This window comes from Xiphophorus couchianus, chromosome 12 (genome assembly GCF_001444195.1).
Source record: "Xiphophorus couchianus chromosome 12, X_couchianus-1.0, whole genome shotgun sequence".
Classification (NCBI taxonomy): domain Eukaryota; kingdom Metazoa; phylum Chordata; class Actinopteri; order Cyprinodontiformes; family Poeciliidae; genus Xiphophorus; species Xiphophorus couchianus.
Genome location: NC_040239.1, coordinates 4,401,536 through 4,428,684, shown reverse-complemented (window position 1 = coordinate 4,428,684; position 27,149 = coordinate 4,401,536). Strand labels below are relative to the sequence as shown.

Genomic DNA, 27,149 nt, shown 5'->3' with positions numbered 1-27,149 from the left:
AAATTGATAAGTTTTCTGACAAATTGCCGCACATACATGCCTTTGTTCATGGAGTAAGGGAGCTGTCACACCACTTCCTCATTGGCAGTCTGGTGAAAAACTGCATTGTTTGTTCCATAGGGGGCAAGTGTTAAACTCTTTTTGTCAAGAAAAAACTTCAGAAGTTAGAAAAGCTTAAAAAGATTGTTGTTGTTTTAGTTGCAGATGCAGATGGGAGTTTGGAAAGATTCATTACTTCACTGTGCACTGCATTCTTTCCAGCCTGTTTTGTGCTCGCCTCCTTCAACCAAACTACTTATGTCACTGCTGCAACCCAGTCAGAGATGAGTATTGTCTGGGTGCCTATATGGAACCCCATTGCTACCAAGAACTATACATTAAAAATATTAAAACAACATTTCATGGGGGGAGAATCCACTTCATTATTTCAGCACTTTTCAGATCAGTGTGAAATTTAAGCAAAACTAAAATCGAAGTCAGGAATAAAAATGTAATAAAGGATCAATTTTGAAAAGAACTTGGATAAAAACATTAAAAAATAGTACATATCAGTTAAATAGCCATAAAGCTACACAAAGTTTTTTTTAAAAATCCTCTCTTTTTTCCTCAGGTTGAATATAAAATATCACAGCTTGAATTAAAGTGCATTTCTATGCTTGTGTACATTTTTATTCAAACCAGAACTATATATATTTTTTGTTTGAAATTATATTTCCCCATGGAAACTATTTCACCACTAAAGTGTAACAGAAAATCAACAGACCCAGCAGTCATGACATTCTTTGTAATTGAATGATTAACTGAAAGGGGTGTGTGAAGTGTGAAGCAGTGAAGAGTTGAGTAAGATAATTCACTCTGTGACCAAACTGTTGGCCCTCATTTCTATGGATGAAGACAGGATACTTTGAACATCCTGGTTATAGTTCATACCTTACTAAAAAACTGAATAGCTATCTAGTGATCTATCTTACAAATGTATGTTTATAAAATATGAAATAGATTTTGTTTTATTACAAAACACACACATATATACATAAAAATAATATATTTATATATTTATTTAAAGAACATGCTATGTGCATATTAGATTCAGTTTAATTGATTTATTTCACAATTTCATAAATAGAAATGGACATTTAATTTTTAACCTGAATTCATTCATTATTTTCCGCTTTTTATTGGCATCGACAGGCTTCCATACCTCTCCACTTACACCAATCATAACAATAGAAGTGGGCGGGGCTACGCCAGGTTTGGTTGTCACACTCATTGGGTAAATAACAAACCACCCACTTATTTCGAAGCCTACGGTTGGGGGAATCACGGGACGTTTAACGTTGGCGGAGCTAAAAGAAACAGAAATGAGACGTGGGGATTCATTTAACGAAACGGACGGTTTCTGATAAGCAGCTGGCGGTTACTGCAATCGCAGGTTGCTGCTGTTTTAAAAAAAAAAAAAAAGAGAGAGAAAGAAAAAAATTCGGGGTGTCCTCATCTGTCGCGACGCAGCGGCTAACGAGCTAACTGACCGCGGATGAAGTGAAGAAGTCCTCTCGGTGTGCATATGGAGCCAGCGACGCAGCGGTTACATTTATAGGACTGTCGGAGCTGGGTGTATTTCCTGTAAGAGGTGTTATCCACACTAGAATCAACCGCTTTGTTGTTCGTGTCCTCCTTTTCTGTGTTTGGTGTGTGTGCTGGAGGAGCGTCCCCACTACATGTATGCTAGCCAGCTAACGTACCCAGGTTTTGCTGTCAGGAGCCGAGGGACGCCGACCTGGTTCTCCCCCCTACACGCCACTATGATATGACGGCTTTATTTTAACTGCGGGATCCCCTCTCGAAGTACCGGACGCGGAGCATGCAGGAGAGAAGAGTCCAGATAAACAGATAGGGGACGTCGGACGGTACCGAGTTTTAAAAAGGACTGCGTGGTTAATTCACCGCCGATTAGAGGTCGCGGCAAGGAACATTGAAAGATGAAGAAGTTTTCCAGAATGCCAAAGTCCGAGAGCGGAGGACTCGGAGGGGCGTCCGGTACCAGCTCCAGCTCGGGGGTCAGCAGCTACTTCGGGAAAGTGTTCGCGGTTGGCCGGTACCAGGTCACAGTGGAGGAGCTCGTCGCAGAAGGTATGTTCTCCATTTCTGGGTCACACCCGCCTTATCTGGTTCTGTGAAGATCCTCCTCAGATGGATCAGATGTGTGTAATTGGTTTGCGCTCCCCAGTAAAGCGGTCTTGTTTCCCCCCTAAACGCCCGTTTGTGTCCCAGTAACACGAAATTGTGTCTGCAGTTGGATCTTAAGGAGGTCATTCCTCCGCAAATCCAGGTGGTTGCATTTTAACCGGAGTTGGATAGTAACTAGTTACATTCAGAGGTGGGCGGAGTACCCAGAAATTTAACTCAAGTAAGAGTAGCACTACTACTACATATTTTTACTAAAAGTTACAGTAACTGTTTAAGAAATTACTCAAGAGTCAAATAGTCAAGTTCTGAGTAACTGATCAAACTATCAATCATTTAATATTTAAAATTTACCTCATTAGTTAAGTGGAAATTTGGGAATTTTAAGGATGAAAATGATAATCATTTATATAAGTGACAACAACATTAAAAATAATAAAACAACAAAATCGGGCAAAAGAAAATGTTTCCAAATCAGTTTATTTCAATAAAAACTTCTGAAACTTTAAGAAAAACTGCAGGTGTGTGTCTGGTGAATCTTTGGTTAAAACATGTTCATTCAGTGGGCAGGGAATCAAGAAATTTTATTCCTTGGAGTAGTGATATTTTAAATATTTAATGATTGATCATTTGGTCAGTTACTTAGTTACCAAATACTTTTTTTACTTTTGAGTAATTTCTTGGACAGCTACTTTTTACTTGAGTAAAAATATGCTGAAGTACTACTCTTACTTGAGTACATTTTTGGGTAATCTACGCTCCTCTGGATTTACCTGCATCAGCAGGGATTAAAATGTGCAACTCTTCCACATACAGCTGTGGTTTGCATTCTGCGTCAGCTGCTGCAGTTTGAGGATTTGCCCCTAAATGTGTCAGCATACAGCAATGAACTCTGTTTATTCAACATGTTACGTCCAGATTGGGGTAGTAACAGGGGCATCTCTATATTTTTATTTTTATGTTTATTTATTTATTTTTTTTGCTTAGGGCTGCCTGGATTAACCAAACTCTTATTTACCAAAATAAAGGACATGGATCTGTTTAACATGTGAATACTCTGCAGTAGATTTGTTTAAGGGCTATATTGTCTAGCTTAGTGTAGCTAACTCTATTAAACATTGAGCCATTATAGACTATAAATAGCAAACAATATTTGTTCACCTGCCTTTCTTCTTCATGCAGTTTCTTTTTTGTTGTGCAGTAGTCTGTGGATGCTTTTTCTTATTATTAAACTTCGCATACATCAACCTGCCATTGGGATTAGTGGTGGAAATTAGCCACTTGGGTATAATTTAATGCATTTACATGTAAATGTTGATTAATGGGTAGTGTCCTCTTTTTAAAAAATAAACTTGAAACAATCTTCAACAAAAAAAAAATATTAATGGCAGTTGTAAAATAACATAAATGAGTTTCATGCCGTAATATTTAAAAAACTTTTGCTTCCATCTTGTTGCCATTTTGTAGGTGTTTTATGGTGGTTGGCTATGTTGTATTTGTTTTTCTGTTGGAAATTAAAAACTAATTTTTAAGTTTTATAATCCTTGGAGGAAAAAGTGGAAAACATGTAAAAAAAATAAAGCTTCTCAGTGAATCTCCAGCTCCAAGTTAATAGTAAACTTACTTCAAGCAAATCGCCCTCTTTCAACAACTGCGCAATTGTAAGTAAGACATTGCAGCGTTTCACAAAAATGTGAAAAATGTAAATTGTAAAATTTACTTCCGCGAATATCTGGTTCACTGATGTCAGAGGTGTAAGGATTGACATTATCTGAGCAAACAATTAGGATCGACACAAAGGTTTTCAAGGTGTTGGCTTGAGTAAACTCTGCTAGACGAGCAATTTTGGTCAAACTCTGGATTACATTCTCTCTTGCAACAACTCATCTCATTTTTTTTATTCCAGTTAACTACATACTGTGGGATATTTTTACTGCTTAGACCTTAAAAGAATATTTATTCTAAGTTTTTTCCAGGTGTTGTTGACTAGTACAGGTTGTGCTGCAGATGAGGGCATGGTGAGCTAACTAGTTTGACCAGACCTGGTGTAAGTCTGTCATGTGATCATTCTTGGCAGTCTTGGCTGATGAAACACTCCTGCTTCTCTTCACAGACCAGTTTATTGTTGTTTTTTGTTGTTTTTTGGGGGGGGAGAGCTAGTTATTTGTAAAACTATCTGTTCTCACATATGTGTCTCTGGGATTAGGGTGTAGTGTTACAGAATATAAGAAAATACCACAGGAGGTTAAATGTGAATTAAAAACAGAGAAGAAAACAAATATTTGTACTTGACCAAACCTTGCTTTATGAACTGCTTTTTATGATCTCACTTGGTGACGTGTACGAATTGTGAAATTTGGTTTGTTGTACATTTTATTCAGTTAAGTGATGTACAATAAAACAGTGAAACAAATGAAGGAAAAAAAGTGGTATTTTGTGAAGTCTGGCTTTGAAGTGTGGGATACATTTTAATTCTTGAATACTACAACTCAAAGCGTACAAATTTCAACCCGCTGTCTGGTTGTTTTTGTGCATTTTTGTCATTGTCATATTTTTAATCCATGAGCACCTGGTAAAAACACCACCACCACTAAAGAGTGGTAATTTACAAACTTGTTTATCAACAGTCATTATGCTTTTCCAGACTGAGGTCCAGTTTTATAGCATGACAACCTAGCAAAAATAAGCTTTGTGGCATGTTTCTGCTCTACAATTTTATTTGGAGAGGATTTACAGCACGATCTCGCACCAACCCCTGAAAATGAAGTCAGACAGTCCTGTCATGTTATTCGCCACTACGAGCTTAAAAGGGAGTATAGAAATGTTCAGTCTTCTCAAGAAAAAGTCTCAATCCCTAACCTAACAAAGAAGGTGGTTGTTAAAATTAACATTAAAAAAATCAATTTGACAAATTAACAACCACTGTGGTACCAAACACATATCCAGGATGAACTCCGCCAATACTGGGATATCAAAACAATACAGAAGTGAAGACTTGGCTGAAATGGTTCTACCTAATTTATACAAAATGGGCTAAAATAATTAGCGATGCACGATATATCAGCATCTATATCGGCATTGGCTGATGTTAGTCATTTTTTAACATCGGTGTTGGGCTGATATTAAAACCCTTGTTAATTTCCATCTTGTTGCCATTTTTTAGGTGTTTCAGGGATGGTTGGCCATGCAGTATTTGTTTGATCTTGAGATAGTGAAGCAGCACAAGATTATGGGGATGCTTTTAACTAAAGTGGATTCCTACAAATGATGGGATGAAATTGGGGCAGGGGGTGGAAAAGTGAGACGTTTTGACATGATAAATGTCTAGAAACTTTGTTTTTTCCCCCAAATTCTTGCTTGGTTTACAGTTATCTCACAAAAATATTCTCAGATAAAGTAAAAACGTCAAGGGGAAGCGTCAGCAATTGACGTGTGCGAACGTAATTGGATTGCAACATTAAAGCAAAAACTGCTGGGGTGTCCCGGATGACAGGTCGAATGTTGAGCAATAAGCTGTGTCTGCACATTACAGCTCTTCAAGGCTCTTCTTGAAGTTGTAAACATGCTCCTCATGACTCTGCAAAACTGCTGTTTGCTTACAGGAAAAGGGAAAGAAAAAAAAAGAGAAAAATGTCTTTCAGGTTCAGTCAGACTGGAAGAAAACAAGGAAGTAAGGAGATAAACTTCTTTTTTTTCTGAACAGCTCTTTCTGAAACGGTTCAGTGATTATGGCGTTGCGGGTTTCAGTAGACTTTGAGTTGCAGAACTGCCTCGTCTGACCCTGATGGAAACTCAACCAGTTGTACCAAATGATTGTTTTTATGTTGTGGGAAGTACTAAAGTAGTTGCTGCACTAAAGCAGAGTAACTGGAACAGTGAGAACAAACTCAGTAAAACACTTGAGAATAAGATTCAATCTATTTTATGCTTCTTTTTACTCTGGCCTAACAATTTAAATGTCTAATAATAAATAATAAAACCTAAAATTATAACTCTGAATCTGAGTAAAAAACAAAGGAACGCCGAGTCAACAAATCAGATTCGACAAACATGTCTCCTCTTGCAGCACAACACTGTAAACACACTGTAATCTCAGCCTACAAGCCTGATCTCACTCCTCCAAATGAAAAAGAGAGGAAAAAAAATTAAAAACCGCAGTTCCTCCTGCAAGCGGTCATGACAGTGTGATCATATAATCATGTGAAGTGCCTGCTGCATTGGCTTTTATTCGCCTGCCAGTAACACAAGGTTACACAATGACCTTTGCTCATCAGTCTTTCTCAAGGTAAATGCTTAGCTGTCAGGGTGTCACAGTTAGTCATAGATTACTTCATTATGTCTCACTCCACTCAGTTTGTCACATATCTTTAAGTATATATTGAAGTTTCATAGATTTTGAGGTAAAACTACAGCAAAAAAAAGTATTCCTGGAAATAAATCTTGAGTAAAAGTGAGAAAACGTCATTGACAAGCGGAGCATAAAATGGTCTTCACATTGTGAGAAAAAGGGCAAGGCACCCATTCTTCTTAGTGCACACCGCCCTGCTTGTTTTCATTTGTTTTCTGCACAACAGACTGGATTGTCATGAATGAATTACCTCCTGCAGGTCATTAAGTTCAACAGAAGCCCGTCAGTGGCACATTGATTTGAACAGGAGTGTGTTCAAGCTGGGAAACATCTAAAACATTTTGGGCTGTTGGTTGTGGACGCATGGATTTGGAATCGCGTGTTTAAATCATGATTGAAAGTAACATAATGCAAGTTATAAGGAATTTGTTCACTAATAGATGTACAAATCTATTTAAAATGAGAATACAGAACAGAGTAGGCCTGTTTCTGTGAACAGAGTAGGCCTGTTTCTGTAAACAGGGAATGTGGTTTCAAGAATTAGATATAATTTGTTTAATGGCCTATCAGAGTTTTCTGCTGTTCTTGTCCTCATCTGTAAACAGTCATTATAACTCTCAGCCATAACACACAAAACTGCTGAGCAGTGCACATTTATACAGACTAAACAAAGCATCAAATCAAAATTTGCACCAATGATTTATTTGGTATTTTGTTAAATCATTTGTCAAATTGTTTCAGTTCTATAATGACCATAACCACTGCAAACCAAGTAGTTATTTACACACTGGAACTGGATATAATTATTGTTTAGCCATTTTTACAAAACCTTTCCATCACCAATAAAAATTAGTTGAAAAGTTTAGATTTTACAGCCCCTAAAAATTGTTTGAGCTGCTGTTTAATCTTCTCTCAGTCCAATTCTTCTTGTATTTTTTGCAGCACCTAAACCATCTTTTTGCATCAATGTTTTAGAAGAAAAGTTGTATAAATGTCTTTGTTGTGAGCAAAGAAAGCAGTGTTTCATTAATAGTTTTTGAAAGTTGAAAAGAAGTTTTCAAAGTCTGAAATCTTGAAATAAAGAAATCAAATGAGGATTTTTTTTAAACAATTGCTTGGTTTCAGACACGTGACCCGGATGACGCGCGAAATTCAGATAGAGGGCTGGAAGTGAATTTCTCCGGTTCAAAAAAAAGCAAAATTGATCATAGCAGTACACTAATGCCCTAAATAGGGTGGAACAGACAAGGCATCTCGAAAAAAATGCTTTCAAAGTGCAGGATTATTTTTCGTCTTTATGTCTCCCAAGATCTACCAACAACTTACAATTTAATTGGCTGTTTCATGACAGCCATCTGCATTTAGAGACCAAAACCAGCCAATGCCTAATTGGACAGTTTGTCCCAAATAGTTTATATTTGTCAAAAATGTGAATCATGCATTTTTTAATGCAGCAATTCATGCTTATCGTTTGCAGAAATGTGGTCATAACATCTCTGAAGAAAGTAAACATGAAGGAGTCGGATTAAAGTAATCAACTGCACAGTTATCTCTATGCATCTACAAACCACCAGTGACTCAGTGTTGCATCATCAAACAAATAGGTTCTTCTCCTTTCACTGTTGCCACATCTAAACCTACAACTTTAAACATTTTGGCTTTGTCAAAACTTGATGTTTTTAGATTACAAATGTATTTACTGGCAATAAAGTTTGGTCTTTTTTTATGCATTTTGGTCTACTGTGACAACAAACAAAAGAATACTGATGCATTTTAAGGTGATTTTAACTCCTATAGTTTGTTTACTTTGGTCCAAATCACTTGATATGTTTAACTTGTAACGTTTTCCGGTGTGTGTGTTTATTGGTCAGATAGGTCAAAGCTGGTAGAAAATGTGAAGAACGTATTTTTCTGACAATCATTTGAGCATTACACTGCATGATTTTGAATTTAATTCAGTTTAATTGTGTCAATTGAGAACAAATGTTGTCTCAAGTGCCTTGACATGGCAAAATCATTTAAATTCAATCACTCATACATCCCTCTTGATTAATCAGTACAAAATGCTCAATTATTCTGAGTAGATTAAAATGTTTGTAAAGAGATTTAGTAGATTGAGATGTTTTAAAAGTTGCATGCGGTTTTATGCTTTACTGAAAAGATGTACTGCTTTGTTTGTTAGTTTATTTACTCCACCGCATCCCAGAATGCAATGCAGACCCGACTACGGGAAGGGATTTGACTCAAATTTGCTGCAAACACCTGGAAGCCGTGTTGGATTGGGATTTGATCACATTCACAACAAGAACGAACCGTTCTACAGTTCATTAAGATCTGTACTGAGACTATTTCCTCCAAACTGTCTCAAAGCGAATTTGCTTTAAACGGACTAAACGCCTCAGGTGCAAAAACCCACTTTAAGATGAAGCTTTCTGATTTAGTTGATGAACGTGTAATCACTTGCACCAGCTACTCCTCATCCTCTAATGGGTTTGAGTTTATCTGCAGATCGACTGAACCGCTTTGCTTTCTTTCCTCTTCCTCAGTCTGATAGCGTGATGAAACTGATGCTTGAATTTATCTCTGTTTGCTTAACCTTGCCAGAAAGTACAGATTGCATCAGTTTATTTCCTGTCTTTACGTAGAGGACATTCAGAGAGCTTCATCAATGTAGATGAAGAAGGCGATTATTCTGTATAGAATAAAAGAGAAAATATTCTGTTCCTCCATGTGAGCCGCCGATTTGCTTTGACCATTGATGCCGAATTAGTCATGTGATGTTTTCTCTACTCGCTCTTTCAACTTTTATCCAGCAGATAATGACAAGCGTGAGATTCCCTTACGGCTAAACTTTATGGCCAGAACCTTCTCCTCTGTTCTGTACCATATTTGCAGAGCTGGTCTGTTTTCATGCTGAGTAAGAAGTTTATCATTTCCCTCCAACTCCTCCTTAGTCTTTAGGTTCCTCTTCAGCTCCTGCTGCTGTCAAGAGGAACCCAGAGGCAACATGTACGAACAGGATGCATCTGTTGACTCGTCTTGCTTTGCTCACTCTTATCACACAGTGTCTTCTTAAGAGTTTCAAAAATGGCTACCAGATCTAATGTTTGTTGCTTGGCTTAAATGAATGTTTTTAAGGCTTGATTTGTAAAGAATATTGCTGTTTGTTCCACTTTTGTTTTAAGATGGCAAATAAGTTACTCTTTTTTTTTTCTTTAATATTTTCTCTATTTAATTTATTTTCTTTAGAATTTTTATTTATTTATTATTATTATTACTTTTAAACAAATTTAAGCACAAAAAGAAGCTTATTTAGGAATAAAAATAGCTATCCAATACCAATCTGACTCTGTGTGGTAAAGTACCGTATTGTCCAGGCTACAAGTCGCTCTGGAGTAGAAGTTGCACAAGTCAAAAAATGTCATGAAGAGTTAAAAAACATATACAAATCAAATTTATTGAAATTGTCAAACCTCAGAGAGGTTTGATGCGTGGTTCTTGACAAACTGGATTTGAATTAACAATCAACTCATAAGTCAAAAATGTGTCATGAATAGGGAAAAAAATACTCTGGATTACAAGCTGCAGAACCACCCAAACTATGGGAAAAAAACTGTGACTTATAGTCCAGAATTTACGATAATTGCCCTCTAAAGCTGACAAGTGGTTTTGCCACCCTTTACAGTAATAAATGTCGTCATGTGTTTACGATAACTGACACGGAGTGATGAAAACTTGGCCCAATTACTTTCCTCTTTTTAATTCAGCCACACTTGAGATTTTTCCAACTGGAACACCCCGTTTAACGGTACCATATTAGCCTGGACTTTGACTTGGTCACTGCAAAACTTTACTTTTGTCTTTTGAGCTATTCAGAGGTGGACTTGCTGGAGTGCTTTAGATTTTTATCTTATTGCTTAACTGAAAGGTACTCGAGCTCTAGGTCACAAACTCATGGCGCAGTCACGTTCATTTTCGCACACACCTTTCATACACCGGCAGAGAACACTATAGGTTCCCTAAAGCTTCTGTTTTGCTTTTGTGATACACAGTGAGAGCCATACTTTTCTACAGGCAGCCTCCTCAGTGGACAACGAAGTTGCAATTTCCATCCAGGAGCTTTCAGTCATTACTATTATAGTATAATACTTATTTAGTGATGAATTGTACATTGCATATAAATCCTCATTGCATCAGATAATCAGTCCTAAAAAACTATTCATGTCTCTTGCAGATACAAAAACCAGATAGTTTGAATGAAATATTAACATCACCGTATGAGTGTAATTTCCACATAATGCACATCAACAAACTTCTGACCATCTCAGCTTTTTGCACAGAGCTCTGTCGAGTTAGCTCAGCCAGGGCTTGGTGTCAAGTTCGGTAGGCAGACGGTTCTCTGCGAATAAAATACCATTTTTGTCTTGTTCGACTACGTCAAGAAGAGTTTATTTTGGTGCTTAATATGTATGTGGGGGGGCCTTCGTGGTAATTGTTGGTATGATGTTTCATGAAAATTCTTGGTTGGTCTCATGCCACGTATAACACAATGTCCAAAAAAATTCCACTTTTGTCTCATCAGTCCACAGAAGATTTCCCCCAAAGTCTTGGGGATCATCGACATTTCTTAATTTGTCATAATTTTCTTTTTATTAATATTTAAATTAGTGCCACACAGACTGTTTTCAGCCTTATTTCTGCAGACAGAATATTTAATCAGCTTTTCCTGCTTAAATTAAATTTGATGACTTACAAACCACACCATCTCCGTTACACAAGTCGGCCTCCAAATGTGGTCACAAGTCAAACGTTTGTTGGTAAATTCTTGGTATAAAGTGTCACTGGACTTTTTAAAACGAACAGGAAGACTGTGCCTCTGGGGTTTCACTTCCTGTGGTTGCAGTTGTACAAGCTCATTTACAGCTCTGGGTTTCCTCCGTCTTCACAAGGTCACGTCTGCAGATTTTCTTTTGCATTTGTTTTTGTTTTGTTTTTTCTTGCACTTTTTTTTTGCCTTCTGCCTAAAATTATTTTTTACATTTACTTTGAGTAGATTAATTGAGCATATTGCTCTATATGATAACTAGGATGATTGGATTGTATGATTAAATTGAAGTTATTTTTTATAAATTGACTTGACATGTGTTGTGAATTGGTGCTATATTATAAATTGAATTGAAAAAGCTGCAAGCAAGAGACTCGGTGAACATGTTGACCTTTCACCTACAACTCAAGCATGTTTTCAACTCCTTAATACCTGAATTTACATCCAATTGTGCAAAATAATTTGCAATTAGTGTAAATTTTGAGTATGATTCTAATTAGAGTCATGAGGCATTCAAGAACTAAAACAGACTTTTCAACCTCAGTGTGTTATTTTATTGGTGCTATTTAAAAAAAAAAAAATCTTTGAAATTGACTGAAAATGTTTTTGAACAACCATAAATTTTTCATCAATGTTTCAAATACAGCAAAATTTCATTGCTACACAGTCCTGTGAGCTCCTGGCTTGTTTTTACAATATAACATCAGTTTTACAAATTAAACTACAATATATGTTTTTGAATAGTCATTAGTTTTCATCCTGCATTGTTTCAAATACAGATAAATACAGAAATATTTCTTTCCTGTACCATATGCTCATCACATTAAGGTATGTACTTATGTAAATCATAATTTCTACATTACTTTCTATCTGCAGGAGTCCAATGATTCAAAATTGCATAATAAGATGCATGGAGAGAATTTACAGGTTTTACAATGACCTAAATTGTTGTCATTGCTGCTTTATACTGGTATTTGTAATTTCCATTGCAACAGTTAGTTGCCTACTGTTGCTAAAAGCTTCAAACCCAAAATTAGAAACAACTTTTAGAATTTTGGTTGCATGTTTATTTTAATTTGATATCATATGTAGAAAACATTAGTAAGCCTAAATATATTCTTTATTCCACAACTTTGCTCAGGGTTAAGTTTTACTACTGCCACAACAAGGCAGGTCTGAGTCTGCATTAGCTGCAGATGTTTTAATCTGAGGGTTAAAACTTGCCATTTCTTTGATATCAGCGCCCTGTTTGTTGCAGCAGCGACAGCTATGTAAGATTTTCAGTGTTGAAAGTGGGAACAATGCGAAGCCACAGGTCATGTAAAGAAGACGAATGCAAAACTTTGTTTCCATGCAAACACCTGCTTGTGTTCTACACATGGCTTCGTCACCTCCTCCTTAGCCACTTGTGATCTTGGTGGGTGTCACTCACAGATTTTTAGTTGTGTGTGTGTAGCTTTTACTTGTGTGTTTTCAGAATGCTGTTGGCTTTGTAAATTTACATTTTAGTGGTTGTAAAGTGTATTCGGTAAATGTGTTGTTTTTAAGATTCTCTTGCTTCTTATTACATTAAGTAGATCTGGTTCACGTTACTTGAATTGTGCTTTTGTTGATGGGGTGGAGGTTTCCTGTACGGTAAAATTAATTAATTGGAAAAATTAAGTTAGATTTGAGCTGTTTTTATGTGTGTCTTTGTTTTCGTATCAAGTTTGATTTGAAACTTTGTTTTATTATGAATGCATCGTTTACTTGCTGAAAATGCACCTTGACATCCCACTGGATCAGGGGAACCAGGACTCTGGTTTACAACCTGCAGCTCTGGAGCCTCCAGTGGCTCTTTGGACCTTCCACAATAACCCTCCATAACTTTCACTGAAAATGAGAAATAACCAGGTTGTATTTTTAGTCATAGAATGCAGGTTTGAGCAGTTTTTTTATTGAAATAATTGCATTCTATTTCCACAACAGAATAACTCTAAAAGTACCATTAATAGTTATTTAAATCTGTTTTTCCATAACTTTTTACAAATATGAACATCCCATAGAACACAAATTTATCCTGCTTTGGCATTTTTTCAATAAACTTTATTTAAAAACGTAAAAGAAATAGTGCTTTAAAAAAAAAAAAAAGATAAATTTCCTAAAATGGGTGCAAGTTGTTTTTTTTCCAAAATGCCATGTAATATTTGTGGCTCTAAATAAGTTTTATTCAGTGGGATTGAAGGAAAAAATTACTTTTTAAGTTCAGACCCCTGGACTTAAAACTCTGCAGTTTATTTTAGTTGATTGACATGAAATCATTTCAAATTTCCTAATAGAAACAGACGCACTATAGCTAACATTATGCCTTAATTGAATAACTTGAATATTTTTCCCCATAATTTTCCACAGATATAAACTTTCTATAGAAGACAAATTCATCCTTCTTTTTTAAAATTTATTTTAAAACAGTTTTTTGGGGATTTGTGTCACCTTTCTATGTGCTTGATTATTTTTATTTTCATGACATAAGGAGTTGTTTGTTTTTTACAGTAATTTCCTTTTTTAAATCTGTGTGAAGGGAGAATGCCATCATCCTTTATTAGCATGCTGTAGTGGTGATGAATTGGCACATTGTGCCCCTGTGTTGTCTTATCCCAGCATCCTGGAGAGAGTGGTGGTACGGCGATGCAGCTCATGGTCCCATGATGGCATCGCTGCCTTTGTGCTTGCTCATTCAGCCTTTCTGTTTCTGCCTTCTCTCTCTCCAGGAAACTGAAAATGAATTATTTTGACCGCTGCTGGTCTAACGATTACGGGAAACCAAATGTGGGAGCAAGATTGGTTGATACAGTAATGTATATGTTTATTTTTTGTAGGTGTTTGTTTTAAATGATTGATTTCAGACTTGGAATCGGCAGTTACAACACATGTAAGCACAAAAAGAAAGTTTTTATTGGTCTCGTGATTCGCCAAAAGCAGTTTTCGCACATTTGCTTTTACAATACTTTCCAAGTTTTCACAGTAAGGAACTGTTTTCATCATTTAACCAAAGTTTAATGACCACAAGACCAGGCTAAGCACAGGCAGAGAATAATGAGCAAAGGGAATTTTGGGTTTGGATTAGTTTGTTCTGCAAAGGATTCATATTAGCAACAAGTAATTTTTTGAAAATTTCATATAAATGGAAAATATACAATGGAACAAAACTGAAAAGGCTCAGAATCTGCCAATTTTACCGCTGATAAGGTTAGATTAAAGAAAAAACCTTAAAAACCATCCTATTCATTAAATTTATCAAACCTACAAGCGTTTTTTTACACATCACCATAAAATGTTGGCATTTTATGCAACTTTCAGTACATAAAACACCAACTTTTATGCACCAAAAGTTAATCTTTTAGTGCATAAAGACCAAATTTAAGTACTTCATGCAATCTTTATCGTTAACAAAGTTTAGAAGTAAGTTTTTGATGCATTAATGAGAATAATCTTATAAATCTGTAAACCTCTAGCTCTATTAAAGAATATCCAGCATTTTTTTCAATCTTTGAATAGCAGGTAGTCCTTCAGGATTTTAATTGACTTCTCAAACTTTAAAAAGAGAGAAATCTGTCTGGAAAATCCTGATTGGTTCAATTCTAATTCGGTTATCAGTGCGACAAACGGTGTACGTTATATACAAGGAATGTTTCTCCATATTTCTTTTTGTGCCATAAAAATATATAACGCATTAAATCTTATTATTAAATGTGCTTATTAAATCTGAAATTTGCTACTTCAGTTGCCTTTCTCAGTCCCATAACGTCTCTGAAAGCAGAGCCACTCCTTTTGTTGGTTTAGTTGTAACAATTGAAGTTGAGGGCAGACCTTGGAAAAAAAAAAAAAAAAGTTTCATTACCAGAACCTTCCAGCTCACTGATCCCAGTATGAAAAACAAGTCCAGTCACTGCACTTCATGCAGCCTTTTATGGAGCTGCTTCTCTGAAACGGTTTGGAACAGCTGTTTATCCGGCTTTCCGAGGGTTTTTTTTTTACTGCTCACCTGAGCCTCAGTCAGGGTAAACATGTGGACTCTTCCCGTCAAACTCTGTGGCTTTTATGTAAGCCAAAGTTACAGAAAGAATTAGACGAGAATGGAGAATTAAAGTTTAGATGACAGATGTGTAAACGTAAGGCTTTTGTAGTTTCCTCTAGCCAAGCAACTGGTTATTTTTACTGAAGAAATGAGGATGGGTCTGCAGAACTGCAGTGATTTAAAAAAAGTATAGGCAGATGCAGAAAACCGTCCTGGTCCGGGATATTTTACTAAGCATTCAGTTTTGTCACAGATAACAAGTTGCATCTCATGACGTTAAATATTAAAATTATAAGTATAAAACACAATCTTATAGAATTAAAAACTCTGCTTGAATTTATTGTCCGTCTATTTAGATTCATGAAATTACTTTTCTTCCAAACGTGCCTCGTTATCTCTGCCGTAGTTCGCCATAAACTGACATTCCTAAGCAACCTTGAGAAGCAGCCCTGCTCTGAGATAAGAGCTTGCCGGTGGAAATCATTTCATTTAGTGGAAAAGAATAACGAGGCACAAGCTGAATAAATAATTTTTATTGTGCACACTTTAAATATCAGAGCTGCTTTGAAGATTGTGGGATATCCTTACAAGGAAAAGACGAACCTCATCAGCCCTAAAGCATTAATTTAATGGATTCTGCACAGTTGAGTCAGAAAATCTTCCTGACTTTGCTATTTTAAGGTTGGAAAAGTAGCTTTTTATAATCAGAACAGAAATTAGATGTTTTTGTTTGACTATAAACTGAGACGGCCATCATGCAAGTCCAGGATACTTGCAGCATGCCTCTGCCACCTCCGTGCACTTTCAGAGTTTCTCACCAAGGTTTATAAATATCTGACCTGCAACAAGTATCTCAGCTCTGTGGCCTATATTAATTAGGTTTTTCTGTAACAAAATGTCTTTGATAATGCTCTTTTTTTAAAAATCTACATATTTCTTATCATCTAGAACTGTCACATTTTAGACTTTGGTTGTGGATAAAACCCGGTGAGCATCAGGAGAAAGCTCACCGGGTGCAGAATGTCTTGACTGCTCGATTAAAAACCACAGAGAGTCTATTTTTAAGTGGGAGTGTTGCTGTTTTGCAACTTTTCAGGACTTCAAAGAAACAAAGATGTATTAATAGAATCTCGTTAGCCTGGAATGGCTTACAGGGCTAGTCTGAATAATTAGCAGTTAAATTGGTTCTTAATTTTGTGGTTAAGAACAACTTGAGCTTTGCTGATTGATGTTGAGTCTGTTTTCTTTTTTAATGATTTCTAAAGTCTTGCTGAAGTTCTATTTACACCGTGATTAAGCCAGCTGAGAACAAAAGCCGCTTCTGCATTGGGCTCTACTGAAACTAAGAGGATTTCATAAAGTGTGTAGGATCAAAAAGTCATTAATAGTTAACAGGAACAGCTGGCACTGACAGAAACATTTTTTTTTACCAGGAAATATTACCTGGATTTGTTTAAGACTCCAACTGTTATTGACCTAAATATTTACTAAAGGTTTGTGTTTGTCTTAAGACAGTGCAAATAATTCATAAGGAAAAGAGAAGTTGGTTATTTATGTTCTCAAGTTAACTGAAAACAAAAGGACTGTGGCTCAGACTGTTTGTAGGATTATTAAGCAAGTTAATTTTTTCACTGCATCATAATTTTCAGGCATATTTCCTAACAAATTTTAGCGATGCTATCATAATTAAATGTTTTCCAGCGGCCGTCACTCATAAATACAACACGCTATGATCCAGCCCTTTGTAGTTTGAGATCAGTATCTATGGAGCCCAAACAGCATCATGCATATCCAAACTAGGGAGAAGTGTGCACACACCTCCAAACTGTGCATAAAAACTGTTTGCTGAATAATAGTCTGATTATTCAGACTATTTTTTAAAAGCAAAATAGAGAGGCTAATCAGTGTTTAGTGATATGATTTGATTTTTAGGGTCCATATTCAATTTGGTAACAAGTTTTTATATTCAAACTGTCTAGAGATTCTGTTTAAATTATGTGACCACAGGAGACGACCATGTAAACAAGTAGAACATATACTATAAGGTTCCATACTTTACTGTTTTTATTATTTAAACAAAAACAGGTCTGTGTATAGCATTTTATTTCTTAAATTACCAATATTCAGATTCTTGGCTTTTTCTTAAATAAATGTAAAAAAAAAAAAAAATCAAAGAATTATTCAAAATATAGTTTTACAAAAAATCAAGCAAACATTTTGAATTGATTCAGAATTTCCAGGACTGGGGATTGTGATTCTGTATAGAATAAAAAAAAATTGCTCTGTTTTTCTGCACCTCTAGTGCAAAATGCATTTATCTATGTCAAAAAAAAAGTCCTGGCATCATATTTCACAATGTGGAGGAGAAAAAATGTGGGATGTGGCCCATAGTGATCATAACTGTAGCAGCAGTTGCAACTCTCCATTTACTCTCTATGTTCCCACCCTCACCTTTGGTCATGCGATACAAGTTATGACTGACACCATAAGATGCAAGATTTTAGCAACTGAAATAAATTTTTGCCACAGGATCTCAGGGTTACGTTGAGTAGCAAAGCTGCTTCAAAAGTATTCAGTTTAAGTGTCGAGGTATGCACTGGTCAACTCCCTCCAGAGATTTTCTGGGAATGTCCAACTAGGAGACTCCCAGGAACTGCTCGCCTCAGAACGAGGAAGGGAGGCGATCCTGGGATTCCCTTCTGCATCTGTTACCCCCACAACTTGAGTTTGGATAAGCCGAATGGATGGGATGGTTGCAGCATGAGTCATAAAATTTGCTCCCTCAGTGGGATCAACAAGGTTTTTTTATGCATTGTGGATGATTTCTTCTCATATCACTCATTGTGGTGTCTTCAAAGATGACTGGGGGATTTCTGGTGAAAACATTTACTGTTTAAGATTTAAAAAAATAAAGGAAATCCCTCTGAACTTGTTTTGAGAGAGAAAAGGAAGTCAAGAGATTTAAAGTTGAAGAGGGCACAGAAAATACGTCTGCTCAGCACAACTCCTTCCTTTACTAGACTGATGGTTTTCATCATCATAAGCAGTCCGGTTTTACTTGTTACATGGAAGAGAACAACCCTAATGTTGCTGATACTCAGTAGCTACGTTTCCATTGACCATAACATTGTGCAAATTGAAAATAAATCCACTTAATGGTAGGGATGTCCTGACATCCTGATGTGAGGACACAAAGTCCCGATGAGATGGCGATATTTCCACTTTGAGTATGGGCAGGAATCAGACGTACTTTTATTACTTACTCTGGTGTGGAATGTTAGAAAAGGTTTGATCAAGTGATAATACTCAGAGCAATATTCAACAACAATAGGTATGTGAACAACTAACCCATTTAATATTAACCAATTGGTTTGCGTATGCTGGATAGAAATGCTGACTAAATGCTGGAGCGACGTGCTTTTTTTGCAAGGATGCAAGTATAAATAAATACTCTTTATTTATTTTATTTATTTATTTTTTTGGCTGATATGGGACCAATATTGATATCAGATTGGGACACCAGTACTTAATGGAAACATGCCAAATTTCTTTTAATCCAAATTCTTTTTTGGAGTAAAAAGTTTTTTTATTTGTAAATGGCAGTTGACACCACCAGATGTCTCGTAGCATCGCACACTTCATCAAAAGTTGTGTTTGTCTCCAGTTTACCCAAAACGGCGCATATGTATGTAAATACTCCCAACTACGAGGGCCTTGTCGCGCCAACGCATCAAGACACCAGTGTCTCCTCTGATGGCTGATGATGAGCACTGATGCCATGGCAGAAATATGAATATACAGTATATACTTATATTTCATGATGGGGTCTCAAGGAGGAAGTGCCTCAAATGTTCACCGCTCTGCTCTCCTAAAAGTTGGCTTGAGGAAGATGAAAGATTCTTCAACTGTAGGAGAATCCTTCTTACTTCATGTTCATGCAAGGGGGGGACGATTGGGTAAGGATTTGCTTTACAAAGATGGGTTATCAGTGCCATTATGGATGATGACAAGCTTCAAAAGAACATCTGCTTCTTGCGGCTGTGCAGAAACCACAAACTCATCCCTGTAGATTTATCTTCCCAGAGGCAAGAGGCTTCATTTTTAGTTTCCTCCTCCCCGTCATTTATCAAAAGCTGTCCAGAGGAACCGTTTCATGTAAAGCTGAGCTTTGTGTTTGCTGAAAGTCCTTGTTTTTCATGCTTATCAATGATGTCAGAGTCCAAAATTCTTGACATGCACTTGTGGTTAGTTTTAAAAAAAGAAAAGCCAACTTGGCACCATGCGGAAACGACAGTCCCTTCCCTATCTTGGCCTGATGAATTTGGGGATTTCCTCCCAACTGTCACTAACAGCTGAGCGAGCGTTCATGCCGACGTTTTTACATATCCTGTCCACCCTGCAGCCAGTCAGCAGATGAGGGTAAATAGCAGTTAGTTGGGCCTAATGGCGGCTGAGTAAGTTAGACATGCTCATCACTCATGCATTAGCCGAAAGGTTTAGTTGCACTGAACCTCGCTGTGTATCATAAGATTAAAGAACAAAAATTTTACTCTTAACCTGAGATCAATATGTGTTTTTAAGATTTTAAATTTGCTCAAGAATTTCTTTTAAATTGAAAACTATCATTTTTATTGTTTGAGTTTACTAGGGTGTTTAAAGGAAAAGACTTGTTAGTGTTGGGCTAAATACAAAGTTTATTCCCTGAGATTAAATTACTTTAATAATATAAATATGGAATTTGATGATAATTTAGCTTTTTAGAGCAACTTTTTTCCTCATTTTTGATATTTGTTAGACAGACCAAAAAAAGTCTGAAAAGCAACACATTTCCTGCAAATTAAGCTTCCTGTTCATCTAGAAATGTTTTGCTGCATTTCAAAGCCCCTTATTTGTCCTCGAAGTTTGTATACAGTGAACAAAGCCCGCTCCACAACAAATCATTCCACCCAAACCAACTCAGGAGAATAATGCACTCAGCTTCCATGGCTGGCACAGTCATGGGAGGCAACAAAAGCCCCCGGGGTGGTGATTTAGAGAGAACCTGATCCTGCAGCATATGGTCCCAGTCAGCTGCAGAGCAAACCAGTTGGTGGACATGGAGTGGTCTGCATGGATGGCCTCATCTGCAGGTTGCTGTCCTAAAGCAAAATTCTTTCAATATGTTAGTTTGTATTGCATGATAGGTAACATGCTGCATTGGTGGATGGGTTCTTCTTGAAACTAGACCAGATTGAACAGCCGTTTCTAAGTTCATTAAACTGTTGGTCTTCATTTATTGAGTCTTTGCTCAATAAAGAAACTACGTCTCTTAATCACATGAGTTGCCATGACGGATTGGAGGTGCAAGTTGGCAGTATTGAATGGACAAGCTGTGATTGTTTTCCTAAGTTATTTTTGACAATATAGCCTTGGTGTCTACTTATTCAAGTCAAGCTCACCTAATTGGGTTCTTCACCATTTACAACTTTTGTAAAAATGGTTAACTTAAAAACCGTCTCATACGTTCTCCCTCCTGACATGTTTTTTGATTAAATCGTTTCCCTTTACACACATTTGAAAGTGAACAAAGGTCTAGATGCTAACCTTTTTTTCTGTATATGGTAGGCTACATGATGGGGCTTTTTTTCATGGTTGCTAGGGGTTACACACGTCTTCTCTATAATGTGATATTTTGCTTGTATCGTTCCAAACGTACTCATTTATGAAGCATATGAAAGTTAATCTTCTTACCTTGTAAAAAGCACTTGTTGAAAATCTGTGTACACACTGAGGGCTGCCAGTCATTATTGTTGACAGCTGCTATTTATATTTGTCTCCTCATCAAAATGAATATGACAAAATGACAAGTTTGATGTGCAGCCTTGTCTGTTTGTGCAGGACCGTACGACCATTTTTACAGTAAATTTAACTAAATAAAAGCAGTATAGGCTATCAGCATCATGGTGGAGTGGGTTGCTTTCTGAAGAAGATTGTAACGCCACAGGCAAAGGCTCAAAATTGTGAAACCATGCTTTACAATTTTTAAATTTATATATCTAAAGATAAGGCCTTAAAACATCTCAAATTCCTAAAAAATATTTAAATTAATTACATTCTGTGACTTGTGGCTGTTGAGGCAGCTAACTAGCTAGCATTTTTGCGTCTATCACAGTTGAGTGCAAATTTTTCACTGGTTGCTTGGACAATATTGGTCTTCGCTTTGAACTCGCTTCTGTTGTCAATTGATATTCTAAAACGTCTTAAATTCATGTATCTAAAATTAAGACCTTAAAATGTCTTAATTTAATTTTTAAAATTGCAATTTGGCCTTAAATATGTTAACCACAAGTCTTAAATTTTGTCAGGACAGGATTACTTAATCTAATATATTCTAGGTAATTTAGTTTTTTCTTCTGGAAATGTTCTGTCAGGTAAAAGTTTGAGTTTTGCAAATACTACTTCAATGCGTTCTGTGACTTGAGGTGGTTGAGGCTACGGGTAACAAGCTGCTAGTATACCCTTGCTAGCTAGCTTTGTTTGCATTTATTAAGTGCCAATTTATCACTGGTTGGTAGGACAATGTCCATCTTCTCCACTGGCTCACTTCTGTTGTAAGAGACTTTGTGTAAGCAAAAGCTTGGTACTACTTGGGTTAATATTGTAGAGTCATATTTAGTGTGAGAAACACAAAGCTGTGGCTAAGAGCCAAAAACAGACCCCAGAAATGTCAGTTTTTATCCCGTAGTGTGACTAAAGCTCCTCTGAAAACTGTTGACGCTGCTACTACTTCGCACTGATCTATGAGCAGCTTTTGGTGCAACACAAACTCTGGAGTCTAATGTTTAATATATTTTAAACACGATGGTCAAGCACCAGTCTGACCTATTCTGGGTATCCATACATCATTAAAATGCCTCATGCAGGGTTTCCCCCAGAAAACTTGCTAAGCCCGGTGGTCGGGGCGCCGAGGCGGTGTACCGGCAGCCCACCGTGTTTTTGTATTAAAAGATGGTAAGTAGACAGGAAAAGTAAAAATATTACTGGGTAATTATATGTTATGGGAAGACATCACCAGTGAAGCAATATTTAAACCCACAACTAGTCTTAAAAACAACAAATCAAAAAATACAATTAAAATGAATAGCAATTATTTGCACTTCTTAATCAGTGGCTTCAAAAGGCCCCCCAGGGCTTTGGGGGCCCCATAAACATAGACCACAGATATATAAATGTAGCATTTGTTTATTGAGATTATCAATGCTGCTGAATTTGGTTTAAGGGCTTCAGCATACATAAATTAAAAGATTTTAAATTGTGTAACATTATATGTAAGATTTTATGGAGCTGGCGAGTTTACTTTGTAAAAGTTCAAAGAACAACATTCATAGTTGAATGGGTTTGTTACCATACCAACAATCTGATGATGCGAGTTTAATCTTTGAGTTTGAGCTCTGTTTGCCCACAAATACAAATTAGTAAACTGCAATTATAATTTATTGCTTTTTAGGTTGGCCAATTAAACTACTCCCTTTCTCCCAGATTTCACTAAATCTAACACAGAAGCTGTTAGAGGTTCTGTTTTTAGCAACAAAAGGGGCCCCTAAGTCAAATTCTGCTCCAGGCCTCATACAGCCTTGGACCGGCCCTGCATGATGATGTAAATTCACTGCACTGTGCAGAGATGCGCAACAAACGGGAGATTTAATGTAATGCTGGTATTGTGGCTTTAGTAACTCTTCCATTTCGTGTCTGTTGAGTTTTTAATACACAGAAACTGTTCAGGCTGCTCAAGTTTGTGGGACGAGATTTTCAGATCTCGGCGCGGCCGCGAGCATCAACTCTGGCTGACTACATAGACAAAGCATTTGACATGGTTTGGTGCACCGTTTAACCGGACATATACTACCACTACTACTAATAATAAAATAATATAAAACCAGCGTGATGCGTGACTACGAGGAGAGCGTGAAAGTTTCCCACGGGACTGAGAAACCTGCATGATGAGGTTAGCGCCGTTTTGTTAACCACTGACGCTCCGGCCCACCGGGACCATAGACATAAACTTTACAGGGAAGACAGAGCCACACGCTGTGCAACGTGTTGAGATGTAAATAATTGCAAACAGACGCCCAAGTACAAGTTATTCCTGCGGTTCACGTAGAGCTGCGCTACCAGAGCTAACGCGGTTCGTTTTAAACTGTTACCTTGATGTAGAGTTCTCCAAAGAAAAATAACTACCCACACTGGGTTGATGTAAACATCCATACAGGTCAGCCTGTGTCCGCGCTGAGGTTAACTTAATAAAGCAGCTGCAGCACGCAGAGGCGCCAGTTGTGTTTCTGGTCCACTCTCCGGCTTTAAATGGATAAACTATAAACGTTTTAGAAATAAATCTGCTCCGTGAGTGAAACGCTCAGAACAGAGACGCTTGCAATCCGGCTTAACGATTTATTTAAAAAAAAAAAAGCGATATTTTTTATTTATTTATTTTTCTTCCCCAATTATTAATTTTTCTAAAATTAAAAACAAGTGATGCTTAGCCTGGCGGGGGGTCTAGTAAAACATGGCGGGCCACCAGGCTTACAATACACTCTGGGAAACCCTGGTTTATGGTTTTAGGTTGTTTACTTTTTGTTGGATCCAACTTTTGGATGTGCTGTAAATCCCATCTGATGTTGGTTATACTATTAGCCAGTTGTCAGGTTTGGTTAAATCTCTTTTTAGGAATCATTTTGCTCTGAGGATACCTTTAAATGGTGCAGATTTCAGTGAGGATTAGAGCACCCTCTACATCTTGTCATTACAACCTCAAACAGCCGTCTGCTTTCTGCTTCCTGGCTCTCCGCCCGGCTAAATGGATTTCACCTTATAAAATCCATCACATCCATCAGTCATCACATCTTGTCTCCATTCTACTCTAACGCTGATTTACTGCATCTGGAACCGACGTCTCTGTCAAGGAAGCACACAAAGCTTTGATTCAGGTGGATCATGATCATGTAGTTTGAGCTTGGAGGGAGAACAGGGGATGAAATGTTAAAACTTCTGACTGGTTTCACCTTTATCATGTTTACCATTGCAGGATTTGTCAGCTTTTCAATTAGACAATTTTCATTTCACCTTAAATATCTTGCTGTCTGTAGTTTTTCTCTTAAATATATATATTTTTAGCACTATAGTCAGGTATTTTTGAAAGAACAACATGCTCAGAGCGGTAATTAACCCAAAACTCTCTGTAAATATGTTCTCCAGATGCATCCTTTGCTTTTTAGTAAGCGTGCGCTAAGACTGCTTTGTTATTGTTTTAGGCACTAAAATATCTGTTTTATTTCAAAAAAGTTATTTACCATTTTTAATGCATTTCAAATGTGTAAAAAAGGTTAAATGGTTAAATGAAAAATCTGCAGAATGTACTTTTTTTTATAATTTTTTTTTTTAAAGATTAATCATCAGAATAATCGATGTAGTAAAATATTTTTGTTGCAGCACTAGTTCGATTTAATCATTTTCACACATCAACCAAAACGGAGATTTAATGCAGATTTAATAATCACATTTTAAGCAATAAAATGTTAAATGGGGGTTTACTTCAATGTTTTTTCAGTGTTAATCCACCCTTGCTCTGACCTGGTGGTTTTTATCCATCTGGTAAAACCTGAGAAGCTTTATTATGATTTTTATGACTGAATGTAAACATGGATTTTGACAAAAAGAAGGAAACAAGTCATGTTTTGTGTTATTTGGGAAAGAAGAAGGTAAGACAACGTCATTAGATTGAAGTCTTTAAACGGCGCTGTACTCAACAGTGTTGTCAGAAAATCTATTAAAGCCGGATGTAGCTGTTTAATTGACCACTTAGCGATCCTGGGAACACAAAGTAAATCAATGAGCTTCTACCAGCAGGTTCTCAACGTTCGGCTTAAACACGTTTTCTGCACCTACAGATTCCCGTCGCGTTTGTAGAAACTTGGAAAAATGAAGCTGCAGTATTTTCCAAGCATTAGCTCAGATTTGCTCTCATTTCTTTGACATTTTTGCAACCTTTTCATGCAACTCTGTCATCTGTGATGCTTCACGGTGCCAAATGAGAACAGATACGAACCATCCGAGTTAAAGTTTCTCATGGTTTCACTGAGCTGCTTATTCTCTGTTGCAGCCCTGTCAGAGCAACGTTGATCCTTGTCACATTATCTGCCGGCTCTATGCTGCAGAATAACATCAGCCATCCCTAATCTGATAAAGTGTGCTACTGTTTCACTCACTGTTGTAGCTACATACAAGCAAACACTTTGCCTCAGTGTGTTTAGTTGCAGCTAAACACACCTTGCTAACATGCCTGCTGTTGTCAGGTGAGTCCTCTTGAGGCATAAAACTTTAAAATTAGTGAATCTTAAAATACGCTTACAAGCTCTCTAAATGTAACTTGTTCTGAAACAAGTGCCTTTGAAGTTGAAGTTTTTATATTAATCGTAGATCTTTATATCAACATTTGCGCCAAGCAGTCGAGTAGAAATTATGACTGCAATAATGGTTTTACTAATTGATAAAATAATTGGTACAGTCTGCATATTTTTCATTTAACCACTTAGACCTTTTTATATTTTGGAGTATTAGAAATATTCCAATGAAATTGAACTACAAACCATTTTAAAATAAGAAAATAAAAATGTTATTACCTAAAATGCAACAGCATTGCATTTCTATAGTGAACTTTTGAGTGTTTATAGTCATTGATTAATTTTTGCATTAACAATTAATATTTATATAGGTAAATATCTAATAGGAGATTTTTAATTTTTTTGCAGAATTTGAATCAGGTGAAGCTAAAACTCCCACTTGAGAATTATAGTCAAAGGCTTTTTTATTTTCAATGTAAAATATATTTTGGGTTTATTAGTGCACTGAGTGTGTTATTCTTTTAGCATATCACTCTTTTTAAGTGTCTACTCCAGTTAATGATTAATCAAGTACCAACTTAGTTGATGATTGTTTTGATTGATCACAATTAATCTGATTAATTGTTTCAACCCTATCAAAATTTGTTGATTCTTGTCTTTTTTTTTTTTTACTTTAAACCTAAACTAAAAACCAACAGAAACCCAGTGAGCTCAGGTTTTCTTCTACATTAGAGAAAATTTGAATGGGTTTTTACTCATTATTTTTTCCTGAACACATTTTTGTCCACCCCGTTTTCAGGAAGTCCTTTGTCACAGGTCCTGTTATCAGTTTTATATGCTGCAGATTAGCTGAGCAGTCTGTGCTCCAACGTTTAGTCTGCACACCTGTAAAGGTAATCAGAGCTGCTCCCATCACTATCCTCTGCAGGAGAAAACCAAGAATACTCATGTTTGTTCTCTGATCACAAGCAGTTTCTAAAACTGTAATCAGTGTAGAATAATACAGTTCATGTTGAATTTATTTAAATACTCTAAGGTTGTATCATTAAGTATCATTCAAACTGTTTTTGATTTGTTTTCAGAAGCAGAATAAAAGTTTTATACATCACAGCTTTTGTTTTGTTCAGAATGACATCAGACCAAGTATTTGAGATAATCGGATGCAGACCAGTCCTGAAAAACAAACAAACAATGAAGTAGACCTTTGCTGAATAACCTAAAACAGGGGTCCCCAAAGTTGGTCCTCGAGGGCCGACATCCTGCATGTTTTAGTTCTGTCCCTGGTGGTAGTAACAACCATTTCAGCATGTCGGTGTTCTTCTTAGAACTGAAGAGAACTATACAAAAATCTCTGAAGGA

General features: G+C 36.6%; 1 protein-coding gene across 3 annotated transcripts in view; it reads left to right on the top strand.

The window, feature by feature from the left end:
• Positions 1-1,273: 1,273 nt before the first annotated feature.
• The window catches only part of bmp2k (BMP2 inducible kinase), a 58,881-nt gene continuing 33,005 nt past the window's right edge, over positions 1,274-27,149 (top strand). The window contains exon 1 of one of the 3 annotated variants that reach the window (XM_028035072.1): positions 1,274-2,130. In XM_028035072.1, coding sequence (XP_027890873.1) covers positions 1,980-2,130 — 151 coding nt within the window. In that variant the 5' untranslated portion in view covers positions 1,274-1,979. The remainder of the gene's footprint in view (positions 2,131-27,149) is intronic. The other 2 variants (XM_028035071.1, XM_028035073.1) reach the window with 2 other exon arrangements.